At 39.1% G+C, this 27,995-nt stretch overlaps 1 protein-coding gene across 1 annotated transcript; it reads right to left on the bottom strand.

Annotated features, from left to right (window-relative positions):
- Nucleotides 1-64: 64 nt before the first annotated feature.
- URE (urease) lies at nucleotides 65-27,989 on the bottom strand. Its single transcript, XM_089148054.1, has 19 exons — nucleotides 27,610-27,989; nucleotides 25,924-26,101; nucleotides 24,327-24,400; nucleotides 23,367-23,412; nucleotides 22,739-22,844; nucleotides 21,131-21,273; nucleotides 19,183-19,293; nucleotides 14,697-14,860; nucleotides 14,191-14,569; nucleotides 13,991-14,099; nucleotides 7,420-7,559; nucleotides 6,831-6,968; nucleotides 6,650-6,741; nucleotides 5,844-5,973; nucleotides 5,604-5,762; nucleotides 1,794-1,961; nucleotides 1,242-1,376; nucleotides 656-727; nucleotides 65-564 (listed from the first exon to the last, which is right to left on the bottom strand). Exons 2-19 carry the CDS (start codon nucleotides 26,047-26,049, stop codon nucleotides 343-345), a joined length of 2,514 nt encoding a protein of 837 aa, XP_089004180.1. The 5' UTR covers nucleotides 26,050-26,101; nucleotides 27,610-27,989; the 3' UTR covers nucleotides 65-342.
- Between the last annotated feature and the right edge of the window lie 6 nt (nucleotides 27,990-27,995).

Below are 27,995 nucleotides of genomic sequence, written 5' to 3'. Positions count from 1 at the left end.
GGGGAGTATATGCTCGTCGATAACGTTTCATTGAATCTGGTTATGAAATTGCCTAATCCATCCATTTCTACTTTTTTTTTTTGGGTAAGCATCCATTTTTACAGCTCAACTGAGTTTTATGAAATAAAAATGTCTTATGAAAGCAAGGCCCATTAAGGACTATGGATCGTAAGTGCTCAACGACCCAAAAAAGAGAAATAAATAAATAAAAATAAAGGAAAACATTAGGGTATGTTTGGTTGCAAGGACTGTTATGCCTAAACTTGCTTGATTTTATTTAAACCTTAGTTCTATTTTATGATTTGGCATAACTAAGATTCAATTACTTACCCTCGGTCCAGCTTAAAATAGTAAGTAATTACGAGACAAGGGAACTGTTGTGGCTGCATTGCATTTGAGAACCTCACCATCCGCTGTCACTGTGTATGTCTCCGGATCCACCTGAATATCTGGCAGAGCATCATTTAACTTCATGTCAAGTTTGGTGAGTGTCCGTACATTGCTTACTGCTTCGACTCTCTTATTAAGTTCGTAGGTCGTTTGTATTCCAGCATCTCGGGCAGCCTATCAATGTAGATGAAAAAGGCACAATTATTGCGAATGTTAAAACATTAGATTCAATATATTAAGAATATGAAGAAAGAGATGGACATGCCTTGCTCACAAAAGCGATTGAGTTTGAACTTCCAGCCTTGCCGAATGCACCGAACATGGGTCTCATCATCACCTGCAATCACTTTTGCTCTCAGTGTTCACGAGGCTTTGACGAAAGCTCATGCGAATGAAAACAAAATGCTGGAAATGACACTGCACAAACTCTATTGCAGCGTACAGATAAGTTATTGACATCAATGTTGAGCTGTTGTTACATCTTATGGATCCAAATAATCTAGATAAGAGTACTAATCTACTAGATGAACCCAACCAGGAGAAGCAGAAAGAATGGACCACAATGATCCTGAAATCTGGTTCCCACTGTGGAGGATCCCCCAGGCTGGACCACTGAAATTCTAGCCCCACACAATATTTTGGCCACTAATAGGACTGACAAAAATGAGATGCAAGTGTACTAAGATTTCTAACTAATAGGGCATCAATAAGAACATAAGTTATAATTGATAACCCTCGAATATTGATTTTTCATCTTTATTTTTGTAGTTCAACTCAGTAAAAATTTGCCTCATCATTATAACCAAAGCAACCTGCTCATCTATAGAACTATGTAAATAGAATAAGCTTACTGGCTCTGGAGTAGGAATGCTTGCATTTGGATCCCCCATATTAGCCCATGCAATTGTACCACCTTTAATCACCATTTCTGGTTTGGATCCAAAAAAAGAAGGCTTCCACAGAACAAGATCAGCTAATTTCCCTACCTGTTAATGAAGATACTGAAAAAAATCATATTCTAAACTGTCACTGATGTCAAAGAACCATGATGTACAAAATTGCAAAAATTCAATTCAAACTGCCAGAACTGAATTAAATTGCTACTGGCATGAAATCAGTTCACCTTGAATTTCCATGGCTTTTTTATGCGTAAGAAGAGAGAACTTGAAAAGAGATTCATATTGGTCAAGCATCTATTAATAGGGGCACAAATGAAAACCCATCTTTGTCATTTATTTCACACCATGGTGAAAATTGACATTGCAAACCAAAACGCGACAGTTCATTCCAAGTAGCAACCAAGCTTGACGAAATGAATCGAGTGCATTTATTAGACATGACCAACTTTCCATGTTCAAATCACAAACAGAAATAACAAATAACAAGAACGATATTAAGCATACCTCAACTGAACCAACATGGTTAGAAATCCCATTAGCTATTGCAGGATTTATGGTGTACTTGGCTATATATCGTTTAATACGAAAATTGTCATTGGTTGATGCAGTTGGTCCTAATGATCCACTTTGCACCTTCATCTTGTGAGCAGTTTGCCATGTCCGGCTTATCACCTGGTAAGAAGAGTATTCTCCCAACTCAATCCCCAAAAGTAATCCAGAAAAGAACACACTCTACCATGAAAAATTTCCACAATAATATGAGCAAACAAAGAATTTATCCTAATTCAAAGAATTAATATTAAAGTTTAAAAAAAACTCTTGAAGATAAGCTTCCAGGGATCCGAAAGTTCACTCTCATTTTGGCCTCATCAGACTCCCATCAAGAGCTCAGTTCAGCCAAACAAAGAACAACATATTGTCTGGTACAATTTGTCAAAGAAAAAGTAGATAACTTAGGCTGGATATCCCCAACACCAACACCAACCCCCTCCCCCACCCCCCAAAAAAAACAGAAAGGATCAGGGACCTTTCTCCTACTTCTTCTCTCTTTAATTTTTATTTCAGTTTAGAAGGAAACCTCCATTAAACCTAATCACCTTCCCCAAGGGGTCTGCCCATTCAGAAACCCTAATTTCCCCATTAACAGGAGCTGAAACATTGTAGGTAACCTTAACTTTTGACAGCCCTAACTTCAATCGAAGTTTCTTGGCCTTCCAGCCCTCCAAAATTTCATTAAAACCATCCCAAAACCCATAAGCTGCAAGTGATTGTTAGCTTGTTATGTGGGGGTGATTTGAACAGGGTTGAACCACCCTTGGCCGAAACCCTAAAGTGGCTCCATCTAGGGCAGGCCGAACCCTAAAGATGGTATTCCGGTCAAAACCAGTCCTAAATAATTGCTGATTTTAATTTTCCGATGAGTCTTGGTCAGTTAAGAGTCTATTTTAAATCAAAGATGAGTTCTTGATTCCCCAGAAATCTTCTTTGAAGATAGACTCCTATCAGTCTTTATTTACAAGAAGAGTACCTTTAGTATTTGAGTCTTAGGGGAAATCTATTTCAAGGAGATTCCATTAGATATCTAATTATTTATTTGGATGATTGAGATAAATTGTAAGGGGATCCTAATCTATAAAGGAAACCCGCTTAGATTAAGAGTCTTTTAGGAGGCTATAAATAGCCAACTTTTTCTTTGTAATTCTCTAAGTATGATTATTTGATTAAGAATATTGAGCTGAAGACCGTGGTTCCTGTTTGAGGGGGCCATGGTGGATTTACAGCAAGCTTCTTCTTCAAAGATCAGCAGCTATCTTCTATCTAGTACTCTTCTTGTGGTCTCCATCAATTAAGTACAACAGACCCCCATCCCCTTCCCTCACCTTCAACACCCATCACACCCCTCTCCCAACCCCCAACAGCCCTTGATTCTCTCCCCCAGCCCCCTGCAATCCTTCCTGGTCACTCCCCCCATCCCTCACCTACCCTGCTGCCCACTCTTTCCCTCTCTTCTCTTCATTGCACCCTCCCCTCCCCTCTTTTCTTCCTTGCAGCAGAACCAGAAAACAGAAAACAGATAAAGAAAAGAAAGAAAGAAGAAAAAGAAAAGAAAAGAAAAGAAAGAAAAAGAAGAGAAAGAGCACGGAAGAGATAGAAAAGATCATTTTTCCCTTTCCAAGATCGAACCCATATTGATCCAGAATAATTATCCTTCTTTTCTACCAATCCTAGGAATAATATTAGACATCCAAGATCATCCCATATTTCTTCTTAAGCTTCAAACTTAAATACTTAATCCCCTTCCATCCCATCTAGTTTTGTTAAACCCATACCCTACCCATAACTTCCACATTTAGATCCCCATCTCTATTTAACAATATTAACCATCCATATTATTTTTGTTTCATCCCATATTAATTTTGGGCATCATCTCAAACCATCCCTTGGGTGACTTGTCAACAATCTATATCAATCCTAACTTGTCTCTAGGGCCTTCCCATGAATTTGTTAGCGATGGACTAACATCAATACATTTAGACTTTACTTGCTGGAGGATTCTGGGCAACCCTCAATTTTAGGTCAATTCAAGAAACCCTAACCCTAAAATTGGGTTTTACATTGCGGGTTTTGAGTCATCAGAGTTCCTTCTCCTTTTGAGGAGGCAAGTAGCAATGTTCACTAGTAGCCAGTTACAGCACCTAAATCCCTCTCCAGAGCTTTTGAATTTATAGTAGTCTCCCTACCCCCTAAAATTTGGAATCATTAGAATTGGTTGAAAGTCATATCCATCCTTCCTATAGGACTGCAAACCACTACCCTAAAGCCACCCCCTCTAATCTAAGCATCAATCTAAACAGAGCCTATCACCTATTAACTGAAATTACCTTTATTTGGTTCTGGTTTCAATAACGTCCTGCAGCATTGGCCCTAGGTTGGCCCTACTAATCCACTGCTACATCAGAATGTGGAACAACTGTTGCCAAAGGGGGTGTAGTTCTACTGCTCGAGGGAAATTCTGATACTCATGAATATGGAAAAGACAAGAAAGGGGAGAGTAAGATTGGACAGAGATCCCTCCATGCAGCTTTGAGAATGAGAAAGTCTTCGTGATTGGAGTACCTGTCAAAGTATGTGCATGCTTAGGATCAAAGAAGATATATGGGAGGGCAATGAGAGAGATGGGGCTTTGATCAGAAATGCCAGGGAGATTGGATGAGGCCTAGGAAAAGGTGGAGGAGAGCGATGTCTCATTAACAAGAAATTTGTTGAGTTTGCAAGCAACTGTTGAAGACAGCATGTCAATCGTGCCCTTAAGATTGGCACCCAACCATCTGAGGTCGATAAGTCCAGAGTCGTCAAGTCAAGAGTTGAAAGTTTGGACAGCTTGAGGATCAAAGGGGGAGCTTCCAAGCTTTTCATGACTGGAGTGGACGACATTGAAATCTCCACCCATACCCCAAGAAGAAGATCCCACGATAGAGGAAAGGGAGGAGATCTCATTCCAGAGAGGGAGCTGATCAGGTGACTATTCATGCCCAAGAGGGTCAGAAATATTAAGGAGAATGAATTGAGAGGAGGCAGTGGAAAAAGAGATGAGAAGCTTGGAGGGCTCCCAAATGCTCCAAAAGGGACCATTAGGAAGATGAGGAGAGAGTGATGGATAAAGAATGCATGGGGAATTGGATTCAAGAACTTTAGGCAAGATCTACAGTACGCTTGTTTGGCTGGGGAATTGAGGGGACCGGAATACAAGCGGAACATGGAATCATTAGAGAGGTGGGGTGCAACAATGATTGCATTGAGAGCCAGAGCAAGAGGAAGATGGGTACTTTCATGGTGCTGTGGTATTTCCTAGGAGGGAACAAGCAAGAGAGGAAGGGGACGAAGGACGGGTTGCTTTGTTTATAGGCAACACTGGCAAACCATGAGGATAGAGGTGGCCGAAGAGTCCAAGGTGGGGTCTCAGGGGGTTCATGCGCAAGATCAAAAAAGGCTAACCGGTTGCAAAAGGCTTCCAAAGAAGCAAAGTCAGGGTTTTTTTTGAGGGGGAGCGGGGTGGGGGGCACTTTTCTTATGCAGCCTTATGTCAGCAATTTTTGCTGAAATACTATTTTGATACCTTGACCTTAGGCTACAACTGTGGTTCATGGCAAGAAATTTTGCCTTATTAGGGCACTCAAACACATGCAGAAAAAATAAACAATCACCCATAAATATGTCATTGGCACATAGACGTCCTCTAATGGAGAAGTTCATGAACAACAGGATAACAATCAACACAAAGACGTCCTCTAATTATGCAGCTAACCAACAAACCTCTCCAATGCGACCCATAGCCTGTGAGTCGGAAGATATAATGCTGATAGCTCCCATATCATGCAAAATATCTTCTGCAGCAATTGTTTCTGCTCTTATCCGTGATTCAGCAAATGCCACATCTTCTGGAATGTTCTTGTCCAGGTGATGACAGACCATCTGCATGATTTTGGGTCAGTATGAGAAGCAGACATATTGGATCAGCAATTGATGGCTCTCTTTTTTCTTTTTTTCCCCTACCAACATATCAAGGTGCTCATCTACAGTATTAGAAGTGTAGGGTCGCGTTGGGTTTGTTGAAGAGGGCAAGACATTTCGTTGACCACAAACTTTGATGATATCTGGAGCATGACCACCACCTGCACCTTCACTGCCCAACAAGAAATTCAACTCTGACACTTAAAAATTAAATAGAATTGAAGATAGAGGGCAAGCCATATCAGAGTGCAAACAGGGCCACAAATATTGATGCAGATCTAAGGAGTACCCATGTATGGAGAAAGGCCAGCCATTAATTTATGGTTCTGGTTCTGGTCCTGACTTGCGCCAGCTCACATGAGCTAAGGGACTGAATGGTGCAGATCACTTTCAACTTATGCTAATACAAACTTCAGACAGCTGTAGTAGCCATGTATCGGTTTTGGTGAAAGTCAAGTCCCTGACTGAGTCTCAGTGAATTGGTCATTGTTCCTTAACACAGCAAAAAAAGGGCAAATCCCATGCTGAAGGCTTCTGTACAAGCAGAGTTCAGGAAGGCCATTTTCCCATGCAGCCTTACCTCTAGCAATTTTTTTTGACAGACTATGCTGATGCCCTGACCTCAGACTTCCTTAAGACACAACAAGAATGACAAAAATACTTTATCCTGTAATGACACTGCAACTATATCCAGTTATTCCCTTTAGGGTAAAAGCAATAAATGTTTTAATGTACCTTCCAGACAGAAAATTCCATGGAAGGGAAGAAGTTAGGTCGGATGGAACTTACTCACATCTTTGTACTGTATTAGGTAAAATTATCTTTGAAGAAAACAAGCACATCTGTACCTGTGATAAGTATGGATTGTTCGTCCCTTAAATGCCATAATTGTGTGCTCCACACATCCAGATTCATTCAAGGTGTCAGTATGAATATTTACCTATCATCAATTAATAGAGAATTAACAGGAAAGATCAAACTGAATACTTAAGTAATAAGTAGGGACTAAAGCCAAAAGATCAGCAATACTTGGATGTCATATCCTTCTGCAACAGCCAAACAGTTGTCTATTGCTGCAGGGGTAGTTCCCCAATCCTCATGCAGCTTCAGACCCATCGCTCCAGCCTTGATTATTTCATGTAACCCGGTTGGCTTGGAACTATTACCCTAAACAAGCAGAGTTTAATTCAGAACAGAAGAACAGGAAGCGAAATTCAATGAACAATGAATGTTGCCTGTAGGACCAGTAAGATGAGAATGATCATACAAAGGAAGGTGATTTAGCACATTTTTCTACATCATCCCTGCACCTTATTGCCTTTTTTTCCCTCTAAATATTACCTCTCAAATTATGCATGCAAAACAACATACACATCTCCTTCACATCATTACAATTTTGGTTGTCTACAATAACCCAATGACTAGTATCATGGCCTCAAGGGTATTGCAGTACAATAGTAATAAAGCGGGGCAACCAAGTAATCACCCCTTGTGAGCCACAACACCCCAAGAAAGGTCAATGTTATTAATTAACGGAATTGAAGCAGAAACGACAACAATAGCATATATTTATTGATAGGTAAGAAATTAGAGTTAAAGAAGCCAGAATGTTACACACTTTCCCAGTGAAACCAAAGTTGAGAGGCAGATCATCAGTTGACTGTAGCATTAATTTCATCTGTATTGGTGCAGGTGTACACGTAGTGGCACGTGTCCCATCAGCAGGTCCTGTGCCACCTCCTATCACTGTTGTGATACCTTCACAGATTGTAGTAACTCAATTATTAAACTTAAGAATCTTTGGATTTCAGATAAGACCACATAGATTTTTACAAAATAATCATTAGAAAAAGTGGACACAGTGGTACCATAGCAGAAAGAACAATTTCAGCATTATGTTTAAGACACTTTACATGCTCTGTTTTTCCTCAAGGTGATCCATGATAACTCTATGAAATAGAGTTAAGTTTGGTAATTTTATACTTGAGATAACTTGATTTAAGAGTATTTTATCTTTGTTTTAGTGTTAGTTGTCATTAGATGTTGTTTCAGTGAGTCTTAACATTTTAAATCTTGTAAAAGTCTTTTATGTCATTCTTGCATGAATTTCTCTTTAATTAATGGATGAATTTAATTAACCCTCTTTCTTTTGGCATTGTAGGTGAAGACCCATAAGAGAAGAACATATCTTCTCACTTTGCTGCAAAGATGCTGCAGCATCACGGAGCAAAATATTCCCAGATTGAATTCACATAGAAATGACTAAAAAGGGGTAACTAAATGGGATTTTTCTTCTTGTCAATACGTGAATGATCTCAGCCCTGGATATCAGAAGGGGAATGTTCTAATCCTACAGCCCAGGTTCTACCCTATGATTGGAGGAATTTTTGGGGGAAAGAGAAAGAGGGTTGCGGATGAAAAGGAGGCAGATCGCAGAAGAGAAAGAGGAGGGCTGAAAGGCTGAGCTCATGGAAGAAAGCAGACCTGCTGGAGATGGAAGCTGGAGTAGTGTGGAAGCATCTCCTAGTTTTCTATTCAGTTTTATAATTGTTAAATTTTCATATTCTAGCTGAACTATGTTGATGATTGTATATTTTTCTTTGTCATTGAATTCTAATATGAGCAAAGTTCTTAATGTGTTGGGATGATAAAAATACCTGAACCTATGTTTTGATGCTGTAATTATCCATTATTATTTAGCTTTGTTGCAGTACAATCTATTATCTATGAATTCAGCATGTTAGTTTATGATTAATTTCATTTATTGACTGATCATCCATGAATGAATGCTGTGATTTTAGTTAACTGGAAAGTTAATTAAGTCTAGATAATTGTTGAATGGCGTGAGTTAGCTTAATCCTTATTTGGGTTTAGCCATTTAGTGGGTAGAGTAGGAATATTCACCTGCCTCACATAACCATGATTGGAATTTGGCATAACTTGCATTCTCAGTTTACTTCTCCATAGGAATATGAGGATTATATATTAGAATGTTAAAGAATATGTGGATTGGAAGATACCCGTATGTAATTTTGTTCCAGGTTCTTTGATATATATTGTGCTGCAGTGTTGCTATAGCTTTTTATAGTATAAATTCAGGGGAGGGGAAATTGATTCCCAACACTCATTCCATCTCTTATAGTTCTCTCTATTTCATATTTCCCATTTAGTATCTCTAGTTTACTTCACCTGTCTTGTCTATTTAGTTTGTTAATCACAAAGTCACTTATCATTCTTATTTAAATTAGTCTTCCTTTTACATTGATATTTGAAGATAAAATTCTCCGTGGGATCGACACTCTACTTACTATATATTACTTGATTGCGGGTTTGCGACACGTGCACTTGCGTAGCATCTTTAGATACAAGCAAACAATCCACACTAGAAAAATGATGAAATCAACAGATTCCAAATATTTGGCAAACTTCAATCAGAGAGAGATAAATGATCAACCAGGGGCTGTTTGGTTGCAGTTTCTTAAATGTTTCCTATTCTTTCATGTCTTTTTCTTTTCTTCCATAATCTTTTTTAAGTAGTTCTTGATTAGGAAGAGAAAAAAGAGAACATTTTAAGAAAACATCAGCTTAAATAGCATGGATTTTGTCTCATGTGTTTCAAAGAAAATTTATTTTCTTCCTTTTAATACGAGAAGCCAAGTTCAAAATGACCAAAACTCGAGAGCAGGTCCAGACACTAAAAGGATGAGATGTGTATTCCCTGGTCAAGCTCTGGACGAAGCTCGCGCTTGGCCCCTCGGCGACCTTTTCTGTTTCGTTAAGGAGACTTGTCAATGGTGGTGGTTCGCAAAGCGGATCGTTCCCCTTTATCTTGAACGACAAGTTTCATAACCGTAGGCAGCCCAAGCCCGACTTAATGAGGGCCACGCATGAGATCGCACGAGACGACTTCAAATATGAGTCGGACGATGCGAGAAATTATCTTTGTTTCAAAAAGAGCTTTGCTTCCTTAAAAAAAGGAAGTAGACAGAATGACATTTAGGCGATGGCGGCGGTGGCCCGTCGCTACACACTTCCTCACTAAATCAGTGAGAGAAGTGCTCAATCTAACGCTTGGGAATTCCTAGAGACAACTAAGTTGAGTTCTATTTCTAGCTTTTTTTATAGCTATATATGTTGTTACTGGGCAACCAGGTTGAGCGGGAAAAGTCAACCTTTCCTTACTTTACTTACTAATGTGTAGTTCAGTTCTAAGCCTTCCCTTCGCCATGTCCTACTTCTTTCTCTATCATTATATCTGAAAATAAAAGTATTAAACCCGAAACCCGCACTTACAAAATGTCTTTCTTTGCTCCTTACTCATACAATCCTTCAACAAATCATTCATTGTTTTCTCTTCCTCCTGATACTAAACCTATATTTTCCCTTTATTTCTTACCATCCTTCTGTTTTTCTATCTAAGATATATCAAAAGATGATAGAAACAACCTCTCAGCAAAAATTGTTGGTGTAAGGTTCCAGAGGATTAATTCCCCCCTCCCCCGAGACATTGCTTGTGTGAAAGCCTTCAGCACTAGGTTCCCCCTATATATCCAAGAATCCAGGTTCAAATTATTTTTTGGCATACCTTTTTTTTTTTTTTGAATAAATAATTATATTAAAGAACCAGGGAACCAAAGAGAAATACAAAGAGGGAAAAAGGGGGGGGGGGATAGCAAGCAATCAAGAGGGCGATTGGAGCGAGGATCTAAGACTCTAGGAAATAACAATCAACCTATTCTTTGGAGAGTTAGAAATAGGGAATGGGCAATAGAAGAAAGCCTACAAAAACATCAAATAGATGGCATTCCAAATCAAGATTCGGGATCCATATTTGGAAGTTCATCTTCTCATGTTGCGTTCCTATTAAAAGTGATGAACAGTAGCAGCAAAGACAAGCTTCCCCACTTGGTCGCATATCAAGGAGCCAAAGAAAGTTATCAAGATCTAGTTCCAATCTCAAGCAAAACCATAAGCACGTCTCGATCTAGGCCAAATAGAAGCAAGGGCTAAACTCCAGATAGGTTTGGAGAAGGGGCAGGAGAAAAAGAGGTGGTCAAGGTCTTCAACACCGTTCCAACAGAGGATATAGCTTGGATTGGCAGGGATGTGGCGACTGATGAGGAAAGCTTGTGTAGGGAGGGTTAGGTTGAGGGATCTCCAAAGGGTAGGGTGAGAGAGTGGCGGGGGATGTGGCCTTTGAACCAAACTAGAGGGGCCCAAGGGACAGGAGGAGGTGGATCTAAGGAGGTTCCAAGCAGAGGTAGTGGTGAAGGTATTAGTATGGGATGGGGACCAGATAGTGGTGTCTGAAGCAGCGGATGAAAGGAGGGGGGGGGGAGGGAGTTCCAAACCTGTGTGAGACTGGGAAGGGGACAAGGGGACCAAGAGCCATTAGAGATGAAAGAGGAGAGAGGGATAGCTTTGGGAATGTGGGAGTCATAAACAGCTCGGGGACCAAGAAGAGAGAACAAAATACCCATCGGATGTCAGGGATCAAGCCAGAAAGAAGTGGAGGATCCAGAGGAGATTTGGATAGAGATAGCAGTTAGAGCGCGAGGCCGCAAAGTTAAAAGCTTTTTCCAAATCCAAAACGAGGTGGAAAGGGTCAGGACAATCCAGATGGAGTCCGTTTTGAGGAAATATGAGTAGACCCAAGAGACCCAAATGGAGTCATGCTTTGAGGCAATTTTCCAAATAAGTTTGAGGAGACAAGCCAAATTCACATCATAAATCCTATAAATACCAAGACCTCCTTCATTTTTAGGTTGGCAGGTGGTAGCCCAATTGATAGGGCGGAGAAAACGAGAGGTTTCTTGGCCCTTCCAGAGAAAAATAGAGAAGAGGGATTCCATGGTATGGATGGTAGATTTGGGGAGAGGGAAGATACTACACCAATAGAGATACAAAGATTGGAGGACAGAGTGAATGAGAACCACACGACTAGCAAAGGAGAGGAGTTTGCCTTTCAAAGTTGTAGTTTTTTCCGAATGTGGTCAAGCATAGAGGAGAATGGTGACGAGTGAGCCGACCAGGGATAAGGGGGGAGGCCAACGTAGAAACCAGAAAGTTGTAAGAGGGAGGAACAGGAAGAGTCAGAGATGCCTGAAAGAAAGATAGTGGATTTCTCAAGATTGACCTTCAGGCCAGATAGGGATTCAAAGGAGGAGAGGGTGGAGAGAATATTGGAGATCGAGATGTGGTCAGCTTTAGAGAAGATCATGAGATCATCAGCGAAAGCAAGGTGGGTGAGTTTGAGGGCTTTACACTAACAATTGATAAGTGAAGAGACTTAAAAGAGAGATAAAAGCCTCCAAGTTCAAATCAGCCTGACAGTTCATATAACCTATGCACAGATAGATCAACAGCAACTAGACACGGGACATGCATGAAGCAAGGGTAATATTTAACCTCACAAGTCTAATCTGATACTTTTTGTCTACTCAGAAGGCTGTAAGGACACCTCTGGAGGTTTGGGGTCTGGAAACTGTAGAGGAATAATTAAAGGAATAGGTGGGACTAGGAGAGAGAGGAGTTAAGCCCAAGGCGAAAGCTTACCGACGCCGAATGAACATTATGGACAAAACATTGACAGCCAAAACTACAGGATTAAACTAAACAAAGGAGTGGTAGGAAAACCATTAAAAGAAGAAGAAAAAAAAGGGGGAATGTGTTTATGGAGGACAAAAGACGACATCTGGTTAATAAAACAATGAGCAGTCAACACAGCATCGTCACAATAATTATTTGGGGCACTTACACAGAACATTGACAACCTAGGAAAGTCTAACAAATGGAGTATTTTCCACTCTACCATTACATCTTGTTGAGGTGTATAAGACCACTGTCATTACACTCCGGGGAAAAAAAAGAAGATGAAATCTAAGTTGGGAAATATCAAGAGAATTCTCAGTACGCCAAATAAAACCAAACCTATCTTCAACTTTATATAAAGTAGAACCAAATTTAACTTCAACTTTCATATAAAATTGTTTTGAGACAGGCTCAGATTCAAAACAATATTTTACCAGGTACAATCATGCCATGCAAGAGTGATCATCACTAAGGAAAATAAAATAATGAAAACCGGGACCAACTCTTGAACATACAACAAGAAGAAGCTTTATCCCAAATAAATGAGGTTGGCTACATGGATCCTTGCCAGCCAATCAAACTCTATTCAAGGACATACTGGATACAAGGTCTAAATTGTGCATGGCCACTAAATATCTGATGAAATCAAATAAAGATTGCCATACTCATTACATGATAAAAAACTATACAAATTGATGCTTGCCAAGCTCACAACCTTCCCACTCAAGACAGGAAATAGACTTGCAAGTAGGGATCATATGATATAGCCTGGATAGAGAAAGGTGCCCGAGTCGATAGAGCCAATGTAAAGGGGAAGCACCAGTAGAGGTACTAGACACTGTTGTAGCTAAGGCAACATCATGGAACACATGAATAAGAAAAAAGAATAAGGTGAGAAAGAATTTATTAATCAATAACAAATCATTCAAATAGTCATAGACCACTGACACAAATACTGTGACATGCACTTGGGGTAATTGTGTCATGGTTCTCAAATGAGTGGTATCAGCCTTAAACCCCCAAGCATAAGCCCTTCTTTTTTAGGGACAAAACAGTACACATGTCTTCATATACTGCTTCAAGTGGGATTTTGAAAAGCTAGATAAATAGGGCATATGCAGTGCACAAGGCTCCCACCAGTCGCCACTATAGGGTCTGGGCAGGGTCATGATGTATGCTACTTAAACCATGCTTTTCCAGAGAAGCTGTTTTGAGACTCAAACCCATGACCACATTGGTCACAATATGGCTCAATATTTCTTCACCCTTAGCACATGGAATATTAGCAATCAATATGGCTCAAATCCTGAAATCCATTGGAACATGGTATGCTAATTACAAGAAATGCTTAACACTAAAAGAATTATATTCACTTCAGGAAGGTAGGAAGATCAGGACTACAGATTCAATATTAGCAATCAATTTTATAATAGTCTAACATGAAGATTGAAGAGTGTGGATTAAAAAGCTAAATAGTCAACAAAAGGTGCCTAGGCACTGCTCAACAAGACACATTTCTTGCAAGGTGATTCAGAAAAATGAAATTCCACCAGTTACTGCTACTTCAGGGTACTTTACATCATATATAGGAATCTCACCACTGGATATCGCTGCATATGCCAGTTGAGGGCATATAAAGTGGACGTGACAATCTATTGCCCCTGCAGTTACAATCATACCTTCTCCAGAAATAACTTCAGTGTTCACCTGAAATAATAAATGAAAAAGAAAAACTGTTAAACTTAAATATGATGGAAACTTAAATCAAACTAGACAATTTCAATGTCAGACAACTCACCCCAACTACCATTCCAGCAAAAACACCATGCATGACATCTGGATTACCTGCCTTTCCAATACCACTGATTAATCCCCCTTTGATACCTATATCCGCTTTATATATTCCTGTATGGTCAATTATTACAGCATTTGTAATGACAGTGTCTAGGCAATCTTCTAGTGGATATCCAGAAGCCTGCCCCATCCCATCCCTTAGGACTTTTCCACCTCCAAATACACATTCATCACCATAAATAACAAAGTCCCTTTCTAATTCTGCAAACAAGTCAGTGTCCCCAAGCCTGATTTTGTCACCCGAAGTAGGTCCGTACATGTTAGCATAGGTCTCACGCGGAACAACCACTGTGAAAAAACTATCTTCTCCAGTGACACCTTCCCTACAGAATTAGAACCGTCAGATCAGGTCTCTCCTATTTTATTTCTTCTGTTCCAGATTATTCATGCTTAAATAATATAACTATTTGTAAACATGGCAAGAAACCATGACGAAAGTTCAGTTCAAACCCAGCATTTCCTTCTTCTCTATTTCCAAAGCCTCGAACAGTAACAGCATTCATCACTTCTTCAATCCGGGAAATTTCAACTGGACCATCAGCAATGGCATTCCCACCTCTGATCACTCGTCTACCTCCAATGCTTACAAGTACAACGCTTTTCATATCCCCTGGCTGGCAAAGTATAACCATCATCATTAACCTAGAGTTACATACAAAGAAATAGACAGATAATGGAACAGGCAAAAGCCCATGCAGGTGTTCGAGGTTGCACGTGAGCATTTTTACAGATTAACAAAACAAGATAACGTAAAGGCCCAAATTGTGACTTCCCACATTTTATGATGATTTTCTTATTTTATTTGTTGATGGTTGAAGTGGATTACATAAGTGAAATCATCTTATGTATGTTTTGGACTTTAAGACATCAAAGAATTCAGTGGTCCAATGTTACTAATCCACTTCCATAACCTATGGACAGGATATCAAGTCCCCTTAGTGGCAAAATGGTAGACTTTTTGTCTTAATTCTTTAGCAAGTCCCACATGATATCAAGTGCCATTGATGTGAACCAGGTCCAGGACCACCCAAAGAAAGCCCAGGGAGGTCACCAGTACCCTGCAGCCTTGCCAGCAGCCCAAGGAATTTTGACCAGCTTAGGCGCATTTTGGTCATTTTTGGTACCCCTAATCCAACCCAATTTGATCTACCCAAATCAGAATTTGTTAGGGAACCAAGTATATCTTTATTTTGTTACTTGAGTTTGTCTTTATTAAGTTGTGAAAGAATCCTAGTTGGGAGTCCTAATTAGAGAAGGATTCCAGCATGTTTTTTCTTTGGATGAATATATAATTAAATTAAACAAACAAGGGAAATACAAAGAGAAGGGAAAAGGAGAAAGGGGGGGGGGGGGACAACAGCCTATTAGGAGGAAGACCGGAGGGAAGAGGTGAGACTCCAAGAGCTAACAATAAGCCTATTCCTAGGGGAGTCATCAACTGGGGGATGGGGAATAGCAAGAAATCTGGAAGAGACATCAAAACAGATGGCATTTCAAATCTCATCAAGAGGACGAGATTTGGAAGTCCATCTCCTAAGATTGCGCTCCCACCACAAGTGATGGATGGTGGCTCCAAAGACTAGCTTACCAACTTGGTCGCACAAAGAAGAACCAGAAAAGTTTCTCAAAAACCCAGGCCCAATCTTAAGCAAAACCATAGGACGTCTCAACCTAGGCCAAATGGAAGCAAGGGCTTTCTCCCAAAGAGGACAGGAGAAAGGACATAAAACGAAGAGGTTATCAGAGTCCTCTAAACCATTCCAACAAAGGATACAGTTGGGTTAACCAGGATATGGCGGCTAATAAGGAACGATTGGGTGGGGAGAGCAAGGTTGAGGGCTCTCCAAAGGGTGAGGGAATGGCGGGGGATGTGGCCTTTGAACCAGAACAAAGGGGCCCAAGGGACGGGGGAAGAGGGTCCAAAGCAACTTCTAGGCTGAAGAGGTGATGAAGGATTTGGAGGTAGAGGGGAGCCAAATAGTACTGTCACAAGTTGAGGCCACAAGGGGAGGGAGGGAGTTCTAGACTTGTGTGAGACTTAGGTGGGGGAGGGGAGACCAAGAACCATTGGTGATAAAAGAGGGGGGGCAGTTTTGGGGATGCGAGTTTCGTAGACAGAGCGGGGACCAAGGAGAGTGAACAGGATACCCATCAGATGCCACGGATCAAGCTAGAAAGATGTGGAGGAACCAAAGGAGATTTGGACAAAGATAGCAGAAAGAGCTCGAGAATGGAGTAAGAGCTTCCTCCAAACCCAGGAAGGGTTGGAGGAGATAGGAGCAATCCAGATAGAATCCAATTTGAGGATGTGGAAGTAAACCCAAGAAACCCAAATGGAATTACGCTTGGAGGCAATCTTTTAGATGAGTTTCAAGAGGCAGGCCATATTGACATCAAGGATGCGACAAATTCCCAAACCTCTCTCAGACTTAGGACGACAGACAGCAACCCAAATGATGGGGTGGAGGAAACGAGAGGATTCTTGACCTTTCCAGAGGAAGGTGCAGATGAGGGATTCCATGGCACGAATAGTAGATTTGGGGATGAAGAAGATACCACACCAATAAAGATAGGAAGATTGGAAGACAAAACGGATGAGCACCACTCTACCAGCAAAGGAAAGAGGCTTTCCCTTCCAAAGTTGGAGCTTTTTTCGAATGTGATCAAGCATCGGGGAGCAATGGTGGCGAGTAAGTCTACCAAGAATAAGGGGGAGACAGAGATAGGTCAAAGGAAAGGAACCAGGCTTAAACCTAGTGAGTTGTAGGAGAGAGGTACAATAAAGGAAGAGGGAAGATTCATCCAAGTTAACCTAAAGACCAGAAAGGGACTTAAAATTGGAGAAAACTACAAGGATAGGAAATAGAAAAGTGATCGGCTTTGGAGAAAATCATGAGATCATCCGTTGAGCAAGGTTGGTGAGCCTGAGGGATTTACATTTGGGGATGGGGGAGATAAGGAGTTGATCAATTTTGCCTTGAAGGAGACGAGAAAGGACTTCCAGCGCCAAGGAGAAGAGATAAGGGGAGAGAGGACAACCTTAACGGATAAAGGGAAGTAACCAGTAGGGGAACCATTGGTGATGATGGAAAAGTGAGGGGAGGAAATGCAGATTTTGATCTAATGAACAAAGGAGGGAGGGAAGCCCATGGCAGAGAGAACCTCACTGATGAAATTCCAGCGGATAGAATCGAAAGCTTTGTGGAGATCCACCTTCAGAAAGGCCTCCAGAGAGTGGGTGGCTCTATCAAACCCTCAAACAATCTCCGCACAAAGGAGGATATCATCCAAAATACTTAGGCCAGAGATGAAAGCAGATTGGTTTGCACTCACAAGCAAGGGAATGACCAGTTTAATCCGGTTCGCAAGGACCTTAGAGATGAATTTGTAGATGAGGTTACAAAGGGAGATAGGACGAAAATCGGAAAGAGAGGAGGCCCCGGGTTTTTTGTGGATGAGGTAGAGGAAAGTTTAGTTAATGGAGGAGAGATGAGAAGAATTAAAGAAAAAGCTACAAATAGCACAAACAAGGTCATCCTCAATGAAATCCCACGCAGCCAAGAAGAAGCCCATACCAAAGCCATTAGGGCTAGGGGCTCGATTGGCCTTATGGGAACGGATGGCGGAGAGGATTTCTTCATAAGAGGGGATGGAGTGAAGAGAATTTCAGGAGGGGTCTACAAATTTATTGAGAAGAGCAAGGGGAAGAGAGGGGTGAGAAGGAAGAGAGAGGAGGCTAGAGAAGAAAGTTATAACTTCGGCCTTAATGCCAGGGGGATCATAAACCCAAGAACCACTCCTAGAAAGGAGACAAGGAATGGAGTTGTAGTTATAGAACAAAATTCCATCAAAACTTGCTAACTGAAGTACCCAAAGGAAAGGCATGGGGCAGAGACTAAAAAAGTAGAAAGACTGAGCCAATGACGGCATTACCAGGCTTAGAGTCATGAAAATGAGGCAGGAACCAATTTTGGTAAAACCTCAGATTGAGACTGAGACCAGTTAATGTATAGGCAGAAAGTATATTCTCCCAAGGGTTTTGCTAACGCCTGAGACGATAAATAAAAGAAATAAGACTCTTATTAAACTGAAAATGAAATGAAGCAAAGATGTTTGAAATGGAAGGTTTTGATGTGAAAATTGCGATCATTAACATGTACTTTCTTTTGAATGAGAAAGCTTACCTTATAGCAGTAAACAGATAGTGAACCTTTGGATTTAGCGTAGTTGTGTCATGTTATTCATTGGGCTACATAGTTCATTCCATCATATCGCTTATAGATGACCAAAGAGAAAGACAAAGGCATTGTTATATAGGACTGGGAGTGAGGAACTGCAGCCTTGGTTATTTTGTTTACATATGGTTCTAGTTATGTTTTGTGCTTTGATATTGAAGTTTCTAAATGTATGTGCTTATTCCAGATTTCAAAAAATCCTTGCCTGAAGAACAGTTATTTGAAAAAAACCTAGTTCATTATGATAGATCTAAGGTTTTGTGCTGATGACAGACTGAATTTCTTTGTAAATGGTGTAACTTGATCCTATAATCCTACAAACGCCATCAGTTTTCTTTGGAGTTATTTTAAATCCCTTACTTAGTTGGATATCATGGTTTTGCTTCTATATTATTTTGCACTCTGATTATTTTATAATTAATAAGATTAAAAGAGGTTTGACCATCATGTGTTTCAATAGGGTATAGGCTTTCTGGGCCCCACCTGACCTTAAGTTGTGGGGGTCAAATCATATCTATAAACACATAAGTTTCAATGCACACACACACACACAGCATGTAATTTGGGCAAATTATAATGGACGAAATTTCTGGACTTCAGGGGGAACACAGCAAATTAGCAGCAACCCCTATAATATCTAGAAACATAGAAGAAAACTCAAATGTACAATCTTCACACCAATCTATCAGCATGATACCCACCTCAAATCGAGTAGCTGTCCCTGCGGGTATGTTCAGCCGCATACCATATGCTTTCTTTCTATCGAAAAGCAAAAAAGGGTTCACCTCAATGAAGTGATAATGGCTTCCAACCTGAATGCAGGAAGGTGAACATAAAAATTTGTAGACCAATTTTTTAATAGAAAATTTTGTAGATAACTTAAGTGTTTACAACTGAATCTATTAAGAAATAAAGAGGAAGTTTTTCTTTTTCATGTAACTCTTAAATATACAGGCATAACTTAGACTAAGAAAAGAAAAAATCCTAATCAATAAGGTTTTCCAACATAGAATATAAATGCTGCATCCAGAAATGTTCAAAGCAACGTTCAGAGTATTTGACTGAAAAGTGAAGAAATTGTGAAGGATGGATATATGTTGTGTGTGGAATCTAAATGGATATAAAATTTCAGTCAGAAATGGGAAAAGCAAAATATTGGTTTTTATATTTATTTTTGGGTGCAGGAAAATATTTTTTATTTGAATAAATAAATGTAAAGAAAATTGAATCTCTCAAGGCAGTCTAGTTCAATACAATGAAATAGCATCAACAATTAGCTCACAAGCACTTGAAGAATATCGAAGAGACAATTCCACCAGACTTTTTTTTCTTTGACTTTTAGGTTTTGAAAAAGATTAATAAACATAGGGAAAGGGACAGGTATGTCACCCGAGTGCCATGTGCTAGCCATTGGTACCAATAGGGCCAAGAGATGAGGCATCACACAAAAAGGATAGGGGGTCATTTCAAAGGGAAAAGAAAGAGAGAGAGAGAGTGAGAGCCTGATACCGTATGGCACACGTGGCAGCAAACCCATTCTATTCCCTAAAATAAAATGATCAGGGAAAAAAATCTGGGCACTAAAAGAATGATTGAACTAACTACTACAAATATCAAGATCCAACATATTGGTGTTGAGAATCAACTTTTTTATGTAAACGGTATTAACAATTTAACATACAATTATTTGGAAAAAAAAAATAGAAAATTTGACATATTTATATGGTAAAAGAATATAACTCTGTAACTATGTATATTTACACAATATACTGTGACCAAGTGGTCATGGGTTCAAGTCTCCAGATATTCTAGACAGAGCCCATCTTGAAGCAGGAAATAGGCTGCATGTATTGTGGTCCTCCCCAGAGCCTGCCTTGTATTTTTCTATAGAGCAGTAAAATGGTTGACAGACGTAAAGCCTGCAGGATACACTGTAACTTATATTTAAAACTAATAATCCATTTGGATAGTTTTCGTAGGTTGCTAATATTTCCTAAATGTATGTTTATGCTTTTATTAACCATCCGCTAAAGTTTCACTGCAAACTTCAAAACATATCTCCCATCTCTCCAGATTTTACGCACATTCTCGTTTCACACATGTCAATAAAATATTTCAGTTTAGACTTTTGAACATGTGGGAAATGGGCTCTGTTTTATTAAAAAAAATAATAATAAAAAAAAATTGGAATCTCACTTAAAATACATCACCATTTAAGAAGAACAGGAGAAAGCTAATTCCAGCAGAATAAGTAAAAGGTACATCCAATATCACCTCATCCTAAAGAACAAATTGAAATTTCTAGAATGCAATTTTGGTACAGGGTATAGAATTCACATCTAGTCTAAGAAGACACATGTTTAATCCTGAACATGCAGATGTTTCAAGAAGAGTTAACGAGAAGACAAAAAGAAATGGATCAGAAGAACACAAGCATCTTCCAAGTACAAGTATGTGCAAAGTTGTTTCAAATAATGCAGAAAAAGATAATATGAAAGGATTTGAAGAAAGCAAACATCTCTCAACTAGAAAGAAGGTGCAAAGTTGCTGCAAAAGACGCAGAAAAAGATAATATGGAATAGAAGCCAACAATTCTCTTTACAGAAGAAAGGGAAGAAGAAGAAGGGACTCTGACTAAACTAAACATACCTGAATAGGCCTGTCAGCAGTATTAGTAACTCTAAGGCTCAGAGCTTGCCTTCCGGTATTAATTGTGATATTTCCAGATCCAAAAACTATTTCACCAGGAATTTTACCATTTTCTGAAGATGAAAACTTATCCAGTGAAGGAACTGCATCATACAACTCATTTTCATTAGTTATTCAGTATCATAAGAAAACTTTCAACTCCACCTCAACTTCAGTTCAACGGACTAAAGAAATCATTATTAATGACTAAGACAAATAATCTTGTAAAATTTTCTCAAAAAACTAAGTTCATAACAAAAGGCATCATTTAGTGATGAAGGCCAAGCTTAAGATAGCTTCTAATTGTTCAGAGCATATTTAGTAACAAACAGGATCCAGCACTCATTAAGACAAACTCAAGTTCTATCTAACACACTCGACAATTTCTCACTGATTTGGGAGTCGTCAGATATTTGGTGCAATCTTGGGATATTAGAGTCCACTTGATTTCTGGTCCTGGACGGATTACTTCAGTTAAAAGCCCTTTGTGTTTCTTCTGTTCCCTTCTCATAGAGCATTGCTCCTTGTAAATCTGGTCGCAATGTGTTTTTTTTTTCCTTCAAATGAATTACACCAAAAAGGTTATACTCAAAAAATTGTCAAACCAGAGACCATTTGACTTATGGTGCAACTAGAAAAACACCACAGGAAGAGCAACAACATCTGATATTGTTTTTATGAAGGACGACGAACTGGAGGTAATCCACTGACTACTTTGGAATGAAAACAAGGTATATATATAGGGACAAAGCTCAATAAGCTTTACTTCAAAGACTAGAGGCAATTCCCAAGTAGAAAGCCACCCCACCCCCTTATGATTGACTCAGCTACTCATTTAGCACTTCATAAAAGATATACAACTATAAACCTTCCAAAAGAAGGAAGAAACCCAATGCTGTCAAAGTAAAGGCTGCCCAATGTATCTCCGATAAGCATCTCCAAGGGCATGCATCAAAAACAAACACAAGCACAAACACAAATGGTCAAGGGAGAAAGACCACACTATAAAACGTGTGTTATTTTAAAAATTAGTGATGATTCATCTAAGATGAATTTTTGAAGTCTGTACACTCTACATTTTTCAAGGCAACATTTTGGCTAGCATACAATTAAGAGCTCAGACAGTGGTTGATGCTGTATCTACCATATGGCTACATGAGATACCGACATACCTTGGTAACTCTAGACTACAGCAACCAACGAGCTAATGCTATAGAATACTCACATTTATATCATCCAGGAAAAAATATTTTTAACTGAAGCACCAAAAATTTTGGAGCATGAAACAATAACCAAGCTAAGAGTCGATGCACGAGTATAAACAACAAACTGCCATAGTTCTGAAATGCACATTCTTATTGAGAGAATTACAATGTCTATGAAACATATTTAACTCCAATATTACAAGATTTGGGCAGCAAAATAACAATTGAAGCCAACAGTTGTACATAGACTTCTAGTTTGTTGAAATTCTTGTGTTTGGTAAATGAATTACTATATCAATGTGGAGCAAAGACCAACCCAAAATCAAAGCACCTGGCATATTATCCATCTAATGGCCACTTTTACCTGGAAGGAAAGAACCATGTAAAGCCAGCTCCAAATTTCCATCATCATTAGCAATAGGATCATGAATGGTGACTAACTTTGTGCCATCCAGAAAAGTCCCCTCAACCTAATGAAGAAAGAGATGCTGAGTTTCACGATAGTTTAGAGATAGCAGATACGTACAAGCTTGGTGTTACTGTCAGAAAGTACTAAGCTGCAAACAGTACTTCAATAAAATCATGTTCATGGTTCCAACTGTTCAAATAAATTCGAAGTAGAATGGTGTTATAAATAGAGAACAGTTTGAAACATACAAACCAAACAAGCCGGCAGAGAATTCAACTCCCCCCCCCCCCCAAATGACATTCTACCAACATAAAGTTTATGAGAGGTGATTGATAGACAACAGGAAATGGCAGAGATTTTCTATCAGAAACACAGCACATCTTTAAGAAACATTTATAACTAAAGGAGAAAAAACGAAGAGATTTTCATATGCACAGCAGTTAAGCTTTTCTTGTACAAGTTACCAAGCCATGCAAGACTAAATTTTGAATCAGTTTTAACAGCACTTATAATTGTTTCAAATGGTTTCAACTTTTTAATGGACAAATAAGTTCTGGATATTAATTTCAGCATTGCCTATTACCTGGACAGTGTCTAAAAGGCGTGGAACTGCTGGAAGAACTTGCCTCCTGGAAAGAAAAGAAGACAATGTTTTTAACCTCTATAACCAAAGAGTTATTCAAAACTTAAGCTCATATAAACATAAGTTTAAAACAAGACACATTATTTTAGAAACAAAAAAAATGGCTTTATCTTTAATACGTGAATTTTACAATCTTGTTTGTGTATGAATAGTAGTCCTTGAATGGACTACCAAACCAGAGCGCAAGATGGAAGATGAAGACTGATTATAGTGGGTCTAATACCATGTAGTAAGAGAGGAACTAAGGGTCAGTCATCACAAAGGTTGTAGAAGAGAACAGAAGGAAACTCAAAGAGAAACCAATAATGAAGAATATAACCCAAATTTTCCATCATAGGATTATGCAACTCCTAACATGGTCTTCCTCTATTTATAATTATATAAATCAGCAAGCAGACTCCTAGTAAGAAACCTACTAAACGTTCATATCTAATTACAATCCAACTACAAGAAACCAATACGGTAACAGTGTAACACTATACAACTCAGACTCAGGCTCAATTTAGATCACCATAGAGACATTCCATCATGAATGACATCCAATACTATCACGAATATCAGGTACCCACACAGCAATTTCCTTGCAATATATATCTTAACAAACGCCACTGTCAATAAGACATCAGAAAATACCCTTAACAGCAGCAAGATTTCCCAAACTATCGCTGTGGTGATACCCAACATGATAATACTATTCTCAACAATGAGTATAGCTCATCAGTCATCATGCAGGTGAATCTGCCCAATTTCAAACAATAATCCATTCAATATTACCAATACCTGGAAAACCATAAGTAAATGTTTTATTTTGGCATACATGGTACATCATTACTAATGAAGGATCCTTTCATCTTTATGTCTTCTTCATTTTCTCTACAGAGTCTAAGTTTCTCATCTCACCTTCCCAAAAGTTGCTTTCCAATGTCCATCAGATTTGCAACAGACTTATCACCATCACGGACAAACTCCAAAACCTATAAATAACAGGAAAATCAAGTTATAGCTTTTTCCAAGCTAGGAACCACAGATAAACTCTCCATAACTTTTTGGGTTTGTAAACTAGCAATTCTATCTGATTGAATAAAGAAGATTATTCACACAAGAGGTGAGTAAGAGCCCCAAAGTAACAGCAATAAAGATGGTCTAGCTACATAAAATTGTAAAACTAGCTTTCCTTCCCTTTTTTTTTTTTTTTTTTTTGTGGGGGGGGGAGAGGGAGGGAAAGGGGGGCGCAGCGGGAAGTCTGCTGTGGGTTAAGAATCATGAAAGAGGCAACAACTCTCTCTTTTGACAGTTAAATAAAAAAAAAATCATCACCAAAAAGATGGGGGGGGGGGGGGGAATGGGCTCCCTCGAATGAAGAGGGATAAAGAACAGGACAATACAGCATATAGAAGGCCCACTTTCACTAAGATAAGAAGGGAAGGCCCCAGGAAACAAAAATGAATCCATTCCTTGGAGTGTTGCACACCAAGAGGGAACTACAGAAAGCATGCTTCTGAATCAAAGAGGATATTGACCCAAATCTGCAGAAAATATCGAAATTTGGAGGTCTATCTTCTGAGACTACCCTCCAGCCAGATGCAGTGAATAGCATAGTAAAAGATCTTGCAAGATATCCAGCTTTTGCTCAAATGGTGAGACAAGATCAGAGGTATGGAAAAACTTAATTACATGTATTCTAAACATTGTACAAAATAACCTAGGGCAGAGCTTACCCATGCCATAAACTACCAACATGGTTTCAAAGTCGAAGGACCATTTTGGGTTTGATTTTGTAAAAACTAATAATTTTGTTGTGTTTAGAGGACCTAAAATAGGATACCATGTCAAGTTTCAGGACCTATCTTGGTCATATGGCCACCAAAACCTAGCATCGGATCTTGACAGGAAAAAGTAAAACTTGCCGAATTCTCGACATAACTCAGTTTCTGGCTGTGGGCAAAACTGAATCCAAAACCTTGATGGTACTCAGATTGACAAGGTGGGCATCAGCCATCCCACCTTCTTCAAAGAAATCGAATATAAAAAGTCATTGTACAAGGTAAGCTTCTAACATCCATGCAATTTAAATTGTTAAGACAAGGAAAGCTTGACAAATGACAATGTTGAAACTTGAAAGCAGAATGAAATCACTGATCCAACAGTTCTGCTGGTCTTGCTTCATTGTATAATAAACCAGACGGGCTAAGGTTGACAGAGGTCCTGAATGAAATGGCTGATCATGCACGGCTTTCTATAAAATCATTAGATGAGACAAAATTTCCAATAAGAAGCTATTTTACTGATATAAAGAATGAAGCAGCGGCTCAGATGTACAGACAATCTTCATAAGACAAAACATGAAATAGATTCTGACCACAACAATAAGATTGTAAAGATTCACTTACTATTTGAGGGATAATCTTGACCATGTATACGATTACAGAGTAACAGAAGTCAGTAACAAGAAAAAACCAATGTACTGCAAACTTAAAAACATGCTGGAAACAAGTACCTGAGTTGCTATCAGTGCAACTGCTTCAGTATAATTGAGCTGCTTGCCACAGGCCAGACGTTTTTGTGCAAGATATCCAGCATTGTGGAGAGTTAATTTCTCAACCTCTCTTGGAGTCAACTTCATTTTTCTGATTCGTCTCTGAAGTAGAAAGACTATTCCAATTGCAGCCTGAAATCTGAATCAATCTAAAGAATCAGAAAAGTGAGCTAAAAATTATTTCATAAAGAACACAAATTAAAAAGGCGGATAGCGGGCGGGTGGGTAAGGGAGGATGAGTGGATGCAATTACTTAGAATTGAAGAATTCAACCCTCCCATAGATCTTCATAGATTCTTATCAGTCCCAGATCCATCATCAAAACAAATAAAAAGATAACAATAATGGGGTAACTTCCTCAGCAGATAACGAAGGGTTTAAAACTGGCTCGGGTTAGACTTCACAGGCAAAAGAATGACACGAGACAGAGATTCTTTAATTCGAGCTTGGTCCTTGCCCCTTCCCCCCAAACCCTGGGCGGTGACAAAAAACAGGAGGGGTGACAATTCTTGCAATCGTACCAATGAAGTAAATTGACAAATAGGGATGATAAACAGACTGACACCAGACTTTTAAGACTGAGACAACTAAAACTCCTGAGATGAAGTCTGGCCTTTGCTTCTGCTGGATTATTATGAAAGATGAGGATAAATTAACAATAACCCCTAGACAGTAATCCACAAAGAGATCAAGTGACAAGATAATAAGATAGTTTGATTGAACTGTCAGTTGCAGGTTTAAACCCATCTAGGTATCTAGAGAGCAATCACTTTGATGGACAAATGCAACACACAGTGATCAAGAGACAGAGAAAGAAGGTATTCCAAATATGTTGTCAGTTGCAGGACTCAACAAAGTGGTATTCCTGTGTATGTAAGGGGAACTGGCCCAAAATATTAAACTCCGGATTCCGTATTGAATTGTATGGGATTCCTGAGGCAGAAAAGGAAGTAAAAAGGGAATTCATCTAATACTAAAGCTTTTAGGTTCGCTTTATTGCTTGGAGATTATTATCAAAATTAAAAGAAAATAAAAAATAATAATAATAAATGGACCTTGCTAGATACATGTTCAGATATTAAAAAAACAGAGGCAACTGTGAGAGGAAAACAGAAAGAAGAAGGAAAAAAACGGGTGGGGCGTGGGGCTTTAACTTTTAAAGAAGCATTCAAGCAAGTAACCAACACAGTTTTTTTAATTGGAGTAAAATAACAATATCACGAATTCTAAATAAACATCACAACTAAAACTTATTACAAGATTCTTGGAAATCTTTTACAGCCACATTCAGAGCCGTACGTAGGCCTCTTATTCTCAATTCTATCATTTCATCACATATAGCAAGATCTCCCAGACATAGATTTCGCTTTTCTTTTTTCCCCTATCCTTTTCTCACCCGTCTCTCCAACCTATTAGAATTGTTGAATGGACACCATTCAATGAGGATCCCTGTGGAACCAACGAACCGCACTGCGTTAAATCTAATGAAATACCAGAACATAGTCTTGCGAAGCTTACCCTAAACATCTCTCCTATTCGAATTTCAAAGAGAACAAGTATAGGACCATTGATAGAATCATTGGTTGGGAATAACGTAAGAAAATAACGTAACGTATATGAATAAATTCAGTGTTAATGGCTACTCACCAATTTCAGTCACCGGTGAAGTTGTTTCAATGAGAAAATCGAAGTTCCGGCGCCACCGATCTTTTCTAAGCTAAATTAAACCCTAGATATAAGTAAAAATATCCATGGAATATTGTTTTATCATTTTTCTGGTTTTCAATTGCATCTGTATCTGCTGAGGAAATCGACCTCGCTCTCACTCTGCTGTGTCTCTCCCTCACTCTCTCTTCGCTGGGTCTTTGTAACACAATGCGATCCTCCATCAGACTACAAACAGACAAATTTCCCGCCGATAAAGGAGCGCATTGGAAATTAGAACTAATATCTTTTACAAAAGCCACCAAATAAGGGCAGGGTTAGGTCGGTTTAAAACTGATAAGAACTCATAAAAACCAAAATATGCATTA

The sequence above is a fragment of the Hakea prostrata genome, chromosome 3 (genome assembly GCF_041222555.1).
Source record: "Hakea prostrata isolate BN-2017 chromosome 3, UWA_Hpros_2, whole genome shotgun sequence".
Taxonomy (NCBI): Eukaryota; Viridiplantae; Streptophyta; class Magnoliopsida; order Proteales; family Proteaceae; genus Hakea; species Hakea prostrata.
Note: the sequence above shows the minus strand (reverse complement) of the source record. Positions and strands in the feature narration are given on the sequence as shown.

Coding starts and splice junctions, on each gene's coding strand:
- URE (XM_089148054.1), bottom strand. CDS start 26,049: ATGAAGTTGACTCCAAGAGAGGTTGAGAAATTAACTCTCCACAATGCT. Junction 6,969..7,419: donor ACTTTGGTTTCACTGGGAAA/GTGTGTAACATT, acceptor CTGCTTGTTTAG/GGTAATAGTTCCAAGCCAAC. Junction 728..1,241: donor GCATTCCTACTCCAGAGCCA/GTAAGCTTATTC, acceptor AAGTGATTGCAG/GTGATGATGAGACCCATGTT.